The sequence below is a fragment of the Desmodus rotundus genome, chromosome 3 (genome assembly GCF_022682495.2).
Source record: "Desmodus rotundus isolate HL8 chromosome 3, HLdesRot8A.1, whole genome shotgun sequence".
NCBI classification, from domain to species: Eukaryota; Metazoa; Chordata; class Mammalia; order Chiroptera; family Phyllostomidae; genus Desmodus; species Desmodus rotundus.
Window position 1 is genome coordinate 73,490,273 of NC_071389.1, and position 15,688 is coordinate 73,505,960.

Consider the following 15,688-nt stretch of genomic DNA (forward strand, 5'->3'; position numbering starts at 1 on the left):
TTTGGGCATTTACCATGAACAGTTAAAGGCAAGTGATGTGGATCCTGGGCTGCGGGATCTGTGTGTTGTGGCAGCAATGGAGAAATACACATGGACTACAGAAATCCTGTGGAGAAAAAGGGATGGCATGGCCTAAGTGAGAGAGGGCCCCAACCCCTGCCTGGACAGGCTTTTATTGCTTTTCTGGGCACATTACATGGAGGATGGTCCTCATTTACTATGCACAGGTTCACTGTAGGTGATTACCTTTTACAGACAACAAAGGAAAGAATGTTGCTAATTACTTCAAAGAGAAGGATGTTACAGATGGCGGGGGGAGTGGTTGAACTGGTTACACTCCATACTTGGGAGGTTTAGCACAGACTTTAGGAAGTTAAAGGTACTCAGTAACCATTTGCTGCCTCAATTCAGGGTGAGGGAGTTTTAGCAGAAGCAAGTCTCATAGCAGCCTAGGTACAATGCAGGCCTGATTCCCCACAGGAGAACCTGTCTGTGAGTGTGGGTCCTGTGTGCTGGACCTCGCACCCACTGGCTTTTCTGAGTGGGAGCTGGGCTACATTTCCCACGCATGGAATGGTTCCCCGTGGAAAGGATTTGGGTTAGATATAGAATCTTAGAATCATAGACCCTTTGAACTGGAAGAGACATTAGAGACAAGTTCTCACAAAGATACTGTTGGCATGCAAAAAAAAGAAAAAAGAAAAAAAGAAAAAGAGAGAAAGAAGGAAGGAAGACATTGAAACCCAGAGCATGCAAGTCTTCTCTCCTTGCCTTAAGGTAGTCACAGTGTCTTGCTCACTGCCCCCAGTCCCCAGCATCTGGTACATAGAGTCAAACAGTAGATGTTTGCAGAATTAATCAGTCAGTCACCAAGAAATGCCCAGCTGACATCTTAATGTCAGCACTAGGGCATTCAGCTGGCTACACATTATATTATGGTGACTAAAAAGTGGCAGATTGCTTCAGTGACCCAATGACTCTTCTTTTCCTTTCCTTTGATCTCTAGGGTTATGAGATTAGGTGTAGTCATCCCATGGTAAGGCGGTCTCTTCCTCAGAGGTAGGTTTAAAGGGGTCTTACAGAAGGCAAACGCAGTTCGGGAGACTCTCGGGAGGCTGAGGCAGTCTGGGCTGGCCGAGTGATGGCCTTCAGGCTTCGCTCACTCCTAAACTTGTTCCATCTCATTGCTCCCCCAAAGCTTTCAGAGTGCAATCCCCCCTCCTTTATTTGTGATTTCCTTCATTCTGGGAAAGCCCACTTTCTTGCGGCTGCCTCTGTAGGTCTCTGTCTTTATACATACTTCCAGACTAGGAGGTCTCCATCTTGCCTGCATAGTAGAATCCGCTGAATGTGTTGAAGAGGCCCGATGTCAGGCCTGTGGAGTCAGAAGTATTGGGGAGAGGACCCAGGCAGCAGTATTTTTAGTGTCTTTAACTCCCCCTCAACCTTATCTGTTTCAACAGTATTTCTTATTGTCCCCCTGACTCTTACCCCTCCTTATACTTAGAATCTGAAGGACATATAATGTAGAAAGTTCACAGAACGTCATTGTCATATTAATTTACAATCACTTGTGTTCTTTCTCCAGTTAGATCACATGGTCCTGATGGCAGGGACACGCCTTCTTTCTCCTCTATTCCAGTGCTTCTCAAACTTGAGCGTACATTACAGTTACTCGAGGGAATGCTGTTAAAACACAGGTTGTTGCACCTATCCGTGGGATGTCTAACTTGGTTGGTCTTAGGTGGGTCCTGAAAATTTGCATTTCTAACAGACATGTTTCCAGGCGGATGCTCCCGCTGGTGGTTCAGGGACTATCCTCTTGAGAACCACTGCTCTATAATCAGGTTTAGGGACGGTCGATAATTACTGGCCACTGAAAAGGAATGGAGCCAATTTTCCCTTGGTACTTTCCTCAGTCACTGTATTCTGCTGTGGCTGCAGGCTGGACCCTGGGTGAGAGAATGAAAGAACATGTGATTGATGACCTACAGAAGATCAATACTTTGACTTGCCATTTGCCGATTCCTTTACATTTTGAAACTTGTTCAGTTGGTTATTTTTCTGTCTGGTTTTTTTTTGTGTGTGTGTTCATGATTGTGCATTTAGGCTATATAAAAAGATATGACTAAAATTATGCAGGATAGGCTCATAGCTCAACTCCTCTGTGCCTTTCAGGGTATGAAGTAAGGGTGGGCAGTAAGGGAAATAGGTTTTTGGGAAGACTGATGAAGAATGAGCTCCAAATGGAGGGGAAACAGTACAGCCCATTTTTAAAAAAGAACAAAACTCCTTGGAAAGTATTATTTTCTGTGAATCAGAAGGGGTCCAAAGTATTCTTGTTTTTCATTGGGAAACCAAAATGACCTCAGGGGAGGTGATGTCTGCCACCTCTGGTGCGACCTTGCAGCCCAGCCCTCGTGAATTTTACAGCTGCAGCTTTTTATAGCGTGAAAAGCTGCTCAGGCTGAAGCTGAGGGTCTATTCAGGTATTTGTATTCTCAATCCCTTTTCAATTAAGTGTCCCCTAAAAACAAATTGATGCTGAAGTTTTCATTTGGAATACTCTGAAAAGATTAAACAGCTTTTCCAGTTTTCATTGGCTGTTATATCACTTAATGTATTTTGATTTTGTGTTAAGTCAGTTGGTCTTTCCTATGGGTGTCAGGGAATTATCTTATATTTTCTTTTAGGGAAAAGATTTTTGAGAGATAGATCACGGGTTTTTCTAAGGAAGTTTGGTGCCAACTTGGCGTAATTGGACAGCATTGACATTGAAAGTGCAGGGCTATTGCTTTTTTCGGCCTTTAGTGCCACACCTGAATGTGAGCAGCACTCTTGCTTATTGGCTGTTAATTTAAAATGAGAAAAATTAGAGTCATAAAACAGGTGATGATTACTTTGAAGAAGCATTTGATTTCTTAGATACCTGATTGAGGGAGGCCTCTTTTATCTGATTCATTTGCATCTCTTAAAGAACATATTCTTTATCTTAGGATAGTGCTGGGGTCGGTGGGAAGAGACCCAGCAAACTGACCTCACAGTCACCTAAAGGGTTTACATTAACTAATATTTTGTGGGTGGGAAAGCAACCTTGGCTAGTCTTAAAGAATTGAAAAAGGAAGTACAGGAGATATTTCAGGTTTGGTTCCAGACCACTGTAATAACATGAGTATGGCCATTAAGTGTGGCATGATTTTTTGCTGGTGGAGGGTCTTGCTTTCATTTTGTAAAAAATGAGCACCTGGGAAGCGCAATATAGAGAAGCTCAATGAAACCAGGTCTGCCTGTTTTGGGCTGCTCGCTTCTTGAAGCAGGTGAGGAGGGCACGGTTCTCCTCCACAGTCTCCCGCTCCTCCTCCAGATGAACACTGCTGAGGAAAAGGCCCAGTCTGCGATGCACCTTGACGTGGGAATCTGAAACACGTCAGGAACATTCTCCCACAGGCCCAACAATAAAGGTTTTTTTCTGTCTCCTCTTTTCCCTACAGGTGAATTTCGTGGCTTGCCAGCTCGTTGCTTTATGTGCTGCTTTCTGGTTTCGCATCTACTTGAGTCCTGGTAAAACCAGTCCCTTGGCCCGGCACTCATTCGCCACCATTTTTGGCATCTATTTTGTCATCTTTTGTTTCGGCTGGTGAGTAGGAGCCTCATCAATTCTAATAGTTATCATCGGGGTGTTTTGTGGCAGTATTCTTGGCCTTTCCCAGGTTCTGAGGAAAGAAGTATATATGTACTTAGAATAATGGGGATGTTGAAGAAATTTACAGTTACTGTAAGAACCTGGAATCAATAAATTTGACTACCCATTTAAAGTCAGTTGGTGAATTTTTCTTGAAGTTGCCCTGTTTTGGTCTCTCCTGGGTCATGTAAATGGATTTTTACAAGGTTTCATTTTCCCGACAAGGAAGTATCCCTAAATGTCGCGGACACAGGTTTTGTTCTCACGTCACTGCTGGAGGAGTGGGTGTTTGTGCTGCACGTGGAGTAAAGCGGTAGTTGCAGTGCTGGTCTTAGGGCCCGGGAGTCATTCTCGAACAAAGCGGGCGTGTAGAGTAGACCTTTCTCTGCTGGGTAAGTGGGTTAGTACCCTGGGAGTGGCACTCTTTGAGGAAGAAGCTTTAGGAACCCACATTTCTAGAAGTATAACTTAAGGAACTTTGTGAATTTGTTAAGGGCACTAGAATGCTGCTCTTATTCTTTCAAATAAAATTTGAGCAAGATTGATGAGTATTTTGAATCAGCCACCCAGACAGGTAAGGGTCATGGTATCTGGAACAGCTTAGTGGTCCTGGTGCTTTAAAATTAAAAAAAAAAAAAAAAGTCCTGAAGAAAGAAAGAACCCTCTGCCAGACGCTCAGTCGTGTCTGTGAAGAGGTGTAAGCACCCCGTGCGTCATTCCTGACATTACCGGGGATGCAACTGGCGGGTAGAGCCGTGACTTCCTAGTATCACTTCAAGCTAAAGTGCTTAATTCTACAGGACAAAAATACTTGATTTATTTCCTTTTACATAAACATGAGTTAACTAGTCACTTGCTTTTTGGTGGGGTGCAGGTGGAGTATCAGTATGGGTGGCCAATAAGTATGTTAATATGAAATACATTCATTGTTTTCCTCCCCCTCACGTGTCTTAAAGGTACTCTGCCCATCTGTTTGTGCTGGTGTTAGTGTGCTATGGAATCATGGTCACGGCCAGCGTATCCAATATTCACAGGTAAGACCATGGGGATGAACAATGCAAGGGGAGGTTATTCATGACCCTTGAAGTGTGTTTCCAGGGGAAGGAATACCCTTTCCATATGCCACACGTGGCAAACCCTAGGTTCTCTGGGATATCAGGAGAGGCAGGGAGATGTAAATGTTGGGAGTCTTTAGAGAAAGCTTTACAAAAAAGGTGGGGTACAATTTGGGTCTCAGGTGAAAGACACTATATTAGAATTAGGCAGCTCTATTTGTGTTCGCCCCAGACTGGAAATAACCCAAATGGTCCCCACCATGGAATACTACTCAGCAACAAAAAGGAATGAATGACTGATCCACACAATGACATGGGTGAATCTCGAGTAAATGTGCTGAGTGAAGGAAGCCACACAAATCCTGTTCTCCAGAAGGCAAACTAATCTACAGCGACAGAAATCAGATCAGAGGTCCCTGGGGGCGGGTGGTACAGGGGGTTGACAGGGATCCCAAAGAGGCAGGAAGACACTTGGGGGTGATAGACATGTATGTCTGTTATCTTGAATTTGGCTGTGGTTTTCTTGGTACACATGTAATTGTCAGAACTTTGTCTACTTTAACTGTGTGTACTGAAACTGTTGAAGGAAGAAGAAATATTTTTGTTATGATATTTTGATTTCGAAGTACAGAAGTAATTTCATTCCACTTTGAGGCTACTTGCTTAGACCATCAGTTAAGGTGGCTGGGGCATCTCGTCTGCATTGGCTCTGTTTCCAGGGTCTTTCTGAAACCGCAGCACTAGGTCTGCCCATCAGTGACACTGGAATGTGAGTTCTGTGAAAACACAGACCTTTCTCTCTCACTCACTGTTGTATCCTCAGAGCCTGGAGCAAAGCCTGGTGCAAGTACAGCCTCAATAAATATTTATGGAATGAGTGACTAAGACTTTTCTGACGGTGTCTCTGAAGAAGCAGATGCCTCATTTCGGCTTCGAAAAGCTCTTTGGTTAGTAAGATTATTAGCACAATGGTTTTCCTTCTTAAAGTCATTGAAGTTTAACTTTTCAGTGTATGGTCCTGTAATGACTTCAGATAAATTTCTGGTTTTCAAGGGAAAATATTTTCTCATGCTTTAAATTTATAGTTATCCAACTTAGCATCCAAATGAGCTCTGGAAATTTCAATCCTAATCATCTCCCTTCTAAGTGCCCTTCTTGAGGGAGAGCATGCCATTCGTTCAGAGGGGAAATGGGAAACCATATTTCTAATTTGGAAAGAATGGGTTTTGGACATGCTTTGTATTATGACAAAATGCTTTTTTTAAAAAATAGGGTGAAAATAGCTGGCTTTTTCCAAACTTGGTTTTGGAAACAATGAAATGATTAATAAAATTGTTGTTCCATCTCTGTAGGACATTTCCTTATAAACTGTAATTTGTCAGCTCTGCCCACACTTGTAAGCTGCTGATGGGGTGTGGTCCCTTCTTCAGAGGGTGAAGAACTTACGTGCACACTAATCCTGTGCCAGGCCCCCCTGAGGATCTCTGCGTTAGTCCCCGGCCAGGGATGGGAGACTCCAGCCTTGGCAGAGTGGAACTTTGCAGACAGGCAGTAATATTGTGGTAGCAGAGGGCTGTGTCATAAGACCAAAAAGAAAGGATGCCAGAAAAAGATTTTCCCTCTTTCTTTGCTTGTGTGGTTGCCAGTACTGCTGAAGCAGGGAGTGGTTAGTTCTCAGAGGATAGCGTTGTTTCCTACTGATGCGGGAAAGAGCAGGAGACCGCGGTCAGGAAACCTGGCTCTTTCTAGCTGTGAGTTCAGACGAGTGACGCAGCTTCTCCACGCATCAGATTTCCCCCCTATCAAATGTGGGGTTTGTGGTATTTTGAACTTAAGTTCTCTTCAAGACCAGGATTTCATGATTTTTTGTGAATTGTCCTCTTCTCTTTACTGAGCCAGTTTTAATGATTCTCTCATATGGTAGGGGAGAGGAGAGGAAGGTGAGTGAGTGCCGCCACATGGAACTGATCCCTTTCTGGACTGACCGTTGTTATTCGGGATTTGACTAGAGAGGCCCTGGGGTAGCACCTGTCTCCTTCCCAAACCGCTGTGTTGGGCAGAAGTCATGAGCATTAATTTACCACATGGGAACAACTGGAGCAGAATATAGTTCGTATCTCCCAGGACAGAGGCCAGTTTCAGAGTACCTGCTTTGTGCCAAGTGCCAGGCCAAGATCTTTGAAATATATTAGGTTTCATTTTTTTTAATATGTAAACTCCTATTTAGAGTATCATTTATTTTTATTTCTTTTATTTTTGTTTTTGTTGATGTTCAGTTACAGTTGTCCCCGTTTTCCCCCATTACTCTCCCCTGCCCTACCCCCCGCCACCTCCCACATTCAGTCTTCCCCCTCACCCTGCTGTCTTCATCCATGGGTCCTTTATACTTGTTCCTTGATGGCCCCTCCCCTTCTTTCCCACGTTACCCCCTCCCCTCCCCTCTGATCACTGTCAGTTTGTTCTTCATTTCCATGTCTCTAGTTCTATTTTTCTTGCTTGTTTGTTTTGTTGATTAGGTTCCACTTATAGGTGAGATCATGTGGTATTTGTCTTTTACCGTCTGGCTTATTTCAATTAGCGTAATGCTCTCCAGTTCCAAAAGACCTACACACACTGAAAATGAAGGGTTGGAAAAAAATATTCCAAGCAAATGAACAGGGAAAAAAAGCCGGGGTAGCAATACTTTTTTTTTTCATTTTTTATTTATTTATTTATTTATTTTTTAAATATATTTATTGATTATGCTATTACAGTTGTCCCATTTCCCCCCCCACTCCACTCCATCCTTCCCACCCCCCTCCCTCCCACATTCCCCCCCCCCCCATAGTTCATGTCCATGGGTCATACTTATAAGTTCTTTGGCTTCTACATTTCCTACACTATTTTTACCCTCCCCCTGTCTATTTTCCACCTATCATCTATGCTACTTATTCTCTGTACCTTTACCCCCCTCTCCCCCTCCCACTCCCTTATTGACAACCCTCATGTTCTAGTTGTTTGCCTAGTTTGCTCTCGTTTTTGTTTTAGGTGTGGTCGTTAATAACTGTGAGTTTGCTGTCATTTTTACTGTTCCTATTTTTGATCTTCTTTTTCTTAGGTAACTCCCTTTAACATTTCATATAATAAGGGCTTGGTGATGATGAGCTTCTTTAACTTGACCTTATCTGAGAAGCACTTTATCTTCCCTTCCATTCTAAGTGGTAGCTTTGCTGGATACAGTAATCTTGGATGTAGGTCCTTGCGTTTAATCTTGGGTAATGTAATTATGATGTGCCTTGGTGTGTTCCTCCTTGGGTCCAGCTTCTTTGGGACTCTCTGAGCTTCCTGGACTTCCTGGAAGTCTATTTCCTTTGCCAGATTAGGGAAGTTCTCCCTTATTTGTTCAAATAAGTTTTCAATTTTGTGTTCTTCCTCTTCTCCTTCTGGCACCCCTATAATTCGGATGTTGGAACGTTTCAAGGTGTCCTGGAGGTTCCTAAGCCTCTCCTCATTTTTCCAAGTTCTTGTTTCTTCATTCTTTTCTGGTTGGATGTTTATTTCTTCCTTCTGGTCCATACCATTGATTTGAGTCCCAGTTTCCTTCTCATCACTATTGGTTCCCTGTACATTTTCCTTTGTTTCTCTTAGCATAGGCTTCATTTTTTCATCTGTTTTTCGAACAGATTCAACCAAGTCTGTGAGCATATTGATAACCAGTGCTTTGAACTGTGCATCCGATAGGTTGGCTATCTCTTCGTCGCTTAGTTGTATTTTTTCTGGAGCTTTGAAGTGTTCTGTCATTTGGGCCATTTTTTTGTTTGTTTGTCTTGGCGCATCTGTTACTTTAAGGGGCGGAGCCTTAGGTGTTCACCGGGGCGGGGTAATGCTGGTCGCTGAGCTGTGACGCTGTACGTGGGGGAGGGGCCGAGTGGGAGCAATGGCGCCTGCCTTACTCTCCTCCGGATTTCAATCTTTCACTCTGATACCCACAATCAAACTGGGCCACTCTGGTGCTGGTTCCCGAGTAAGTGGGCCTGTGCACACTCTAGGCCCCTGTGGGTCTCTCCAACGACCTCTCCTGTGAGGCTGGGAGTCTCTCCTGCTGCTGCCCCAACCCCCAGGGGCACTTTCAATCAGAGGTTTGAGGCTTTATTTCCCCGAGCTGGAGCCCTGGGTTTCGCGGTCTGCTTCGCTGCCCGCCGTTCGTCTGGTTTATCTGTGGGCGAATGTGGTGCTGCAGGGTGCTACCCGCCACTCTGCCTGCCCCACTCTCCGCCACTCTGAGTCCGGCCCTCTGGGTTTATCTGTGCAAATGTGGGGCCGCAGGGTCTGCTAGTGCTCGGACTGCCTGCGCCATTTGTCCCACACTCCGCCAGTCTCAGTCCCGCCATGGCCACGCGAGTCCTCTCCACCCCGGTGCCCGTCTCCGCCCCTCCTACCGGTCTGGATGAATGTTTATTTTCTATTTCCTTGGTGTCGGTCCCCCTTGCTGTTCGATTCTCTGTCAGTTCTGGTTGTGCCAGGAGGCGCAGTGTGTCTACCTACGCCGCCATCTTGGTTCCCGGGTAGCAATACTTTGATCAGACAAAATAAACTTCAAAACAAAGGTCATAAAAAGAGACCCAGAAGGTCACTACATAATACTTAAGGGAAGAATCCATCAAGAAGACATGAACATAGTAAATATATATGCACCCAACATAGGAACACCCAAATACATAAAGAAAATTTTGGAGGACTTCAAGAAAGATATAGACAGCAACACAATTATAGTAGGGGATTTTAACACCCCATTGTCAATAATAGATAGATCTTCCAAACAAAATAGCAACAAGGACATTGTGGCATTGAATAGCATCCTAGATCAAATGGACTTAATTGATAGATATAGAACTTTTCATCCCAAACAAGCAAAATACACATTCTTTTCAAATGCACATGGAATATTTTCAAAGATAGATCACATGATAGGACACAAAACAAGCCTCAACAAATTCAAGAAAATTGAAATTATATCAAAATTATTTAGTGTATCATTTAATGTATTTAATATTTATCATTATTGCAAATATATTCTTTCTAGGACAACTCAATGGGACATAGATTTTTTTTTCCCCTGAGATGAGGGAATGAAACTCAGAGAGGTAAACAGGTGTCCAGTTTGATGTGTTTGCACACAGTGAATATACTCACGCACTCACTGCCCAGGTTGGAAAGGCAAATATGACTCTCACGCCGGTCCCAGTCTTTGCCACAGCCCTCCTTACTAAAATAGCCACTGTCCTGACATTTCGCACCACAGATTAGTTTCACCAGCGCTGGGACTTTAACCCGTGTTGGTCTGTCTCCAGAGTACATGCTCTCTCTACCACTTCTGGATTCTTTAGATTTTTCAGGTTTGTTCAGGGCATGAATGCATTGCTCTGTTTATTGGGATACAGTCAGTACTTGGCGCCATCCTTGATACAGTACTTGGCTCTTATTATAACAATTGCACAGAACTTGCTTTTCTTTCTGAGGGGAAAGAGGAAGCAGCAGGCATGGCTGCTTTTGAAAGGGCCCCGGAAGAACCTGTCTTTTGAATGTGCTCTGTGCTTCTGCCTTGACCCTCACGAACTGGCTGCGAAAGGGAACGTGTGCTGGAGGCAAACCGGCCTGACTCCTATTTCAGCTTCTGTGTCAGCTGAAGGGAGTTGGTTTTTTCTTAGTTGTTTGCTTTGTTCACCGCCTTCTGGTTTGGAAAGGGTTAAGGATGAACCCAGGGTAGGGGGAAATCTGATTGCAAATGATGGTAAAGAGCGTGTAAACTTTTATGTTTTATATGGTGTGTTGGAGTGTGTAGAACCTCTTTGCACTCCTTCTCTGGCTCTCCCTTGCTACCAAATGGATTTTTATTATTCCTACTATTTACTATTCATGAGTTCTTTTAATGTGAATTTGTGTGTTTCAAGATAATTTAATATCAGAATGAATATACATGTTTAAAATTTATACCTTCTGAATGCATGTTTCTGATGGGTTCCTGAATCATTTAAAATGTTTAATGTATTCATTTCAACTAACAGTCAGTTAACCTCTCTTATATGTTAGGTCAAAGGTTGGGATGGTCAAGGTCACAGTGAGTTAGGGAAATTAACACTTAGAGTTTTAAGATTATAATTATGTATGCTAGTATGTAGCCCTAGAGAAATACAGGCAATGCGCTGGGAGTGGGGACGGCATGGATGAATGGGATGAGACCAAGCCAGGTGGCATTGGAGCTGAGGCTTAACTGATAGATAGACAACCCCAGACAGATGCTAGGATGGAGAAAGGAGTTGCAGACAGAGGAAGGAGCTTGCCGAAAGATGTCTGGCCTAAAAATGCAGGACGTAATCACGGGGTGTGAGCAATCCGGTGGAGTTGGAACTCATGGTGGATGCGGAGAATGGCCGGAGATGAGAGCAGAAAGGCGAGGTAGAGCTTACTGTGGGAAGCAGCTTGCATGCTGTGTTCAGGAGTTTTCATGCGACTAGACAGTGAGACCCTTTGGAGACTTTTAAGACAAGTAACTGTTACTTAGTTAGCTGTTCATTCAACAGACAGTAGGTGGCTATAACGAACAGAGCACACTTGTCATCCTTGCCTCAGTGGAGTGTTCAGTCCAGCTAGGCAGACAGTTAATGAGATTATCACATATGAATAATTACGCGTTGATGAATGTTCTGAGTGGCAGGTGTGTGTGTGTGTGTGTGTGTGTGTGTGTGTGTGTGTGTTGCTGGTTATACTGCAGGGTGGTGATATGGGGTGATATGGAGTAGGTGGTAAGTCTCAGGCGTGGGTGGGCAGAGCACTGGGAATGTTAACACCTAAGGAATAGGTGGAAAAAGATGGGCCGAGCAAGAGCCTTGGAAGAATTAAGCAAAGAGGTGTGAAGAAAACAAGGAGAATCGAAGCCAAGAGAACAAAGTGTTTCAGGAAAAGTGAGGTGGGCACACGATGATTTTTATTTACAAAGGTCATTGTGTAAAAGTGATGGTTGGTGAAGGGGAGACTCTGAGGGCAAGATCTCACAGGTGAGTGGTTCGCAGCCGCAGCTGTGTTGGAATCACACCCGCCCTGCGCACGCTGTACTGATTAACCATGAACCCCTGGGGCGGGCCCCGGCATCCATGGTTTGTCAGGGTCCCCCACCTGATTCCGTTATGCTGCCAAAGTTGAGAACTGCAGGGGTCCCGGCGAGACAAGATGTAGGGCTCAGAGCAGTGGGGGTTGGGGGGCACCGGGATGTACACAGACCAGACAGGACTTTGTGACATTGTGAGTGAGGGGGTGAGAGGGAGGAAGAGGAGGAAACTGCTTGAGTGCATTCTCGTAGTGCATAATTACCAGATCCTGTGCGTTTTTGGTTTCAGGTACTCCTTTGTGGTAGCGATGGGTTACCTGACGATGTGCCATGTCAGCAGAGTATCCATCTTCCACTATGGGGTTCTCACTACGGATTTTTCTGGGTGAGTGTCTTCATTTGCGGGGGGCCTTCTGACTGCTGGCTTTGACTCCCTCTCTTGGGGTCTGTAAGGACCAAGTGCACACATCAGAATCACGGGTGCCCGGTTAAATCTGTTTGTGTGACGGTGCTAATGAGGGGAGAGTGAAGACCTGGTTGCCTGTAGGACTGTGAGCCCCTTCGTGCTGTCAGGCAGGGGCTGCAGACGATGGCTCATGGGCAGCATCTGGCCCAGCACCTGCTTTTGTAGTTACGTTGGAACACAGCCAGGCACTTACTCATTTACATCATCTCTGGCTGCTTTTGCACGATGGTGGTAGAGTTGAGTGGTCGTGACAGAAACCATATGAGACGCAAAGCCTAAAATATTTGCTATCTTGCTCTTTACAGTAAAAGTTTGCTGGCCCCTATTCTAAAGCCTTTAACGTCAAGTTGGTGTTTATCTCTCTGTCACTAACACAGAAATTCTTCCATACTAGCTGATACATAGCCGCTCCCTTACCCTCTTGAGTGTCCCCTGGCTGCCCCAGCCTCTCCCCACCAGGGCCGTGAGACTTGCAGCACCCAGAAAGGCAATGCCTGGCACAGCAGGAGGTCTCCACAATAGTTGTGAAAGTGCTGTGTCACCCAGCCTTTCCCTGGTGGGCCACGCTTCCCCTGATTGGTCACCTGGTGAAGACGATGGACGGATCAGTGAAAATTCTATGCTCTGTTGATGTTCATTCAGTAACAACTTTTCGTGAGTCCTGAGAAATGGACACTTAAGGCACAGGGGTTCCTCACAGCACACTGTGTATTGTCCATGTTACTTCCTGAGGAGTTGGTTCTGTTCCCTGTGGGCAGTCTGAGGTCAGAGAACTCAAGGCCCTCCCCTCAGGTCAAACTGAATTTCATCTGATGAGTTACTGGAGAATAGACGATGAAATAAGGGGGTTACAACTCACGGCTCCTTTCTGTGACCTTTGCAAATGGGGCATCTAACCCCTCCCATGATGAAGAGGCTTAGGAAGGCACAGGTGCTGCTTTGGGGCGCAGACTGTGGCACTGGCATTTCCATGTCTGTGGTTTGGTCTCAGGGTGGCTTTTTGTGAATCAGTTTTTCTTACCCTCAGGCCTCTGGGTTTTACCCATTTCTCTTTGAGTTGTCTCCTCTCTGTATTCCTTTTCCCCCGGATTATGGAACAGTTTTTCAATTTTTTCTGAAACAAGCCCACAAACTTCTTTTTATTTTTTATTGATGTGTTTTGCTAGCAAAATATGGAAAATATGAGAACCAGAAAGATAACACTATAGTTGGGAAGTTATAGCATTAAAAGTAACTTTTAAACGGTGATCATAACTCTCCCTAGTGTTTAATTAACAAACTTCATTATTTTGGGTTCACCCCAGAACCAGGCCCTCACCCCTCCAATACTTAGGAGAGTTTGTGGCTCTTAATAGTCATTCAGTAAATGAATGAGTTAAATACCTTGGTATTTGTCAGTCCTTTCTTCAATGTTTCCAGAAGCCTCAGTTAAATATCCCCCTATCCATGTGGTTGGGATATTGAATAAAAAACTTTTACTTTAGCCCAAAGTAGATTATTACCTGTTTCTCATCTACATTACTTTTTCTTTTCAGGGCACAAAGTGTATATTCATTCCTTCCTTCCTGCAGCTGTCTGTGGGTTCCCAGTATACTAGGCCCAGTGCCAGGGCCTGGAGACACTCAGGCAGGAGGAAGGGTATGCCAGGCTGAGGAAACAGCTCTGCAGGAGCACAGAAATGTGAGACAGGTGTCTGTGGAGGCCCCAGAAAGCCATCTCCCCTACCCTTACCCTCCACATCCCTATGTCCCCATGTCCCATCAGGTCAGCAGCCTGGCTGTCCCTTGGCTCCATTCGCTGCTCTGCAGGCCCACTGGCAGCACTCGGGGCCACCCCTGTCTGCAGGTTTCCTAACTGGCCGTCTTTCCTACCACCCTGCCCCTTCTCTGCTTTGTGTTCTTTGCACTAACCAATGAGGTTCTAGAATACCAAGCAGATGATGAGATGGCCTTGCCTCCTTCCTGGCCACCTCCTACTTCCGTGTGCACTGGAGACGGCAGCAATGCCGAAAAGCCCATGGTCTGCATGCACACTGGGTTAGTCCGTGTCTCTGTGCCTCTGCCTTGCGTGCTCTGCCATTAGAGGGCTACTTGTCATCCCGGTCTATGTGGAAATCTTTTCCTTCTTTTCCCCAAACCCAGTTCAAAGATCATGTTTTACAAAGCTTTCCCTGACTGCCGCTGCCACCCCACCTCGGTCCCTTCCCCCACCAGTCGCTCACTGCATTTTGGACCTTGCACCTGGCTTTCAGTGGCTGGTGCTGCCCGTGGCCCATAAACTATACCCATGGAGACCCCGGAGCCCAGAGTGTTTGTAACTGGCACCCCCGGGCTCTGCTGCCTTCATCAGTTGATGTGTACACTTATCTAGTGTCATCTGTGTTTATCTAAAACTTGTTTAATCCAGTTTGTACTTACATATAAGCTGATTATATATGGAAGGGGAGAATATGGTTTCTTTAAATCTTAAGTTGGGTCCTTTGGAAAGTCACGAAAGCAAGTTTGGTATCTTAAAGTAATGGCTATTGAATTCAATGTGGGTGACACTCCTGAAAGGGGGGGGGAGGATTATACAAATTAAGGACCTTGCTCTCAGATTGCTTTGCAAGCAGCCACCTTCTTTTACCTTCTCAGTCCATGTTGGAGGGAATGACTCTGGAGACGTAGAGTGGGGTTTATGTAAGAGGCAGGTGCCGTCATTCTCAGGTCCACGTGCCGGGGAGAGACCCTGGTCCTGCATCAGAAGGTCCATCTGTTCGTCATTCGGCAGACTCCAATGGAGAACCTGCAAAGGCAGGCACAGTTACAGGGGACAGCAGCGAGCAAGGACCGTGGGGTGAATGTCCAGTTTTCTATATCAGGTGTATATGGGAAGTTCAGATGTGAGCATATCATTGTGTGCTGGGTTGATTACTGTCCCCCCAAATCCACGTATACCCAGAAGCTCAGAATATGCCCTATTTGGAAACAGGATCTTTGTAGATGTAACTAGTTAAGATGAAGACCCACTGGATTAAGCTGGGCCCTAAATTCATCATGCTGGTGTCTCTGTATGAAGTCCGTGAGAGATGCGGTTCACAGACACGCAGAGGGAAAAAGGCATGTGAAGGCGGAGGCAGAGATGAGAGCGATGCAGCTCCAAGCCAGGGAACTCCAGGGATTGCTGTCAGCTGCTGGAAGCTAGGAAGAGCATGGAACAGATTCTCCCTCACAGCCTCCAGAGGGAACCAGTTCTGCCAGCGCCTTGGTATGAGGCTTTCAGCTTCCAGACTCCAGACTGTGTTTATGGTTTTAAACCACCCAGCCTGTGGTAATCTGTTATGGCGGCTCTAGGAAACGGGTACACATTGTTTTGTGATTGCATACCTTTTGCTGAGCTAACAAATGCACCACAACCCCCCC

At 45.3% G+C, this 15,688-nt stretch overlaps 1 protein-coding gene across 4 annotated transcripts in view; it reads left to right on the forward strand.

Moving 5' to 3' along the window:
• The window catches only part of MBOAT1 (membrane bound glycerophospholipid O-acyltransferase 1), a 104,510-nt gene that overhangs the window by 45,812 nt on the left and 43,010 nt on the right, over positions 1-15,688 (forward strand). For all 4 annotated transcript variants that reach the window (XM_053920427.2, XM_053920426.2, XM_045199484.3 and 1 more), the window contains 3 exons: positions 3,492-3,637; positions 4,639-4,716; positions 12,111-12,206. In XM_053920427.2, coding sequence (XP_053776402.1) covers positions 3,492-3,637; positions 4,639-4,716; positions 12,111-12,206 — 320 coding nt within the window. The remainder of the gene's footprint in view (positions 1-3,491; positions 3,638-4,638; positions 4,717-12,110; positions 12,207-15,688) is intronic.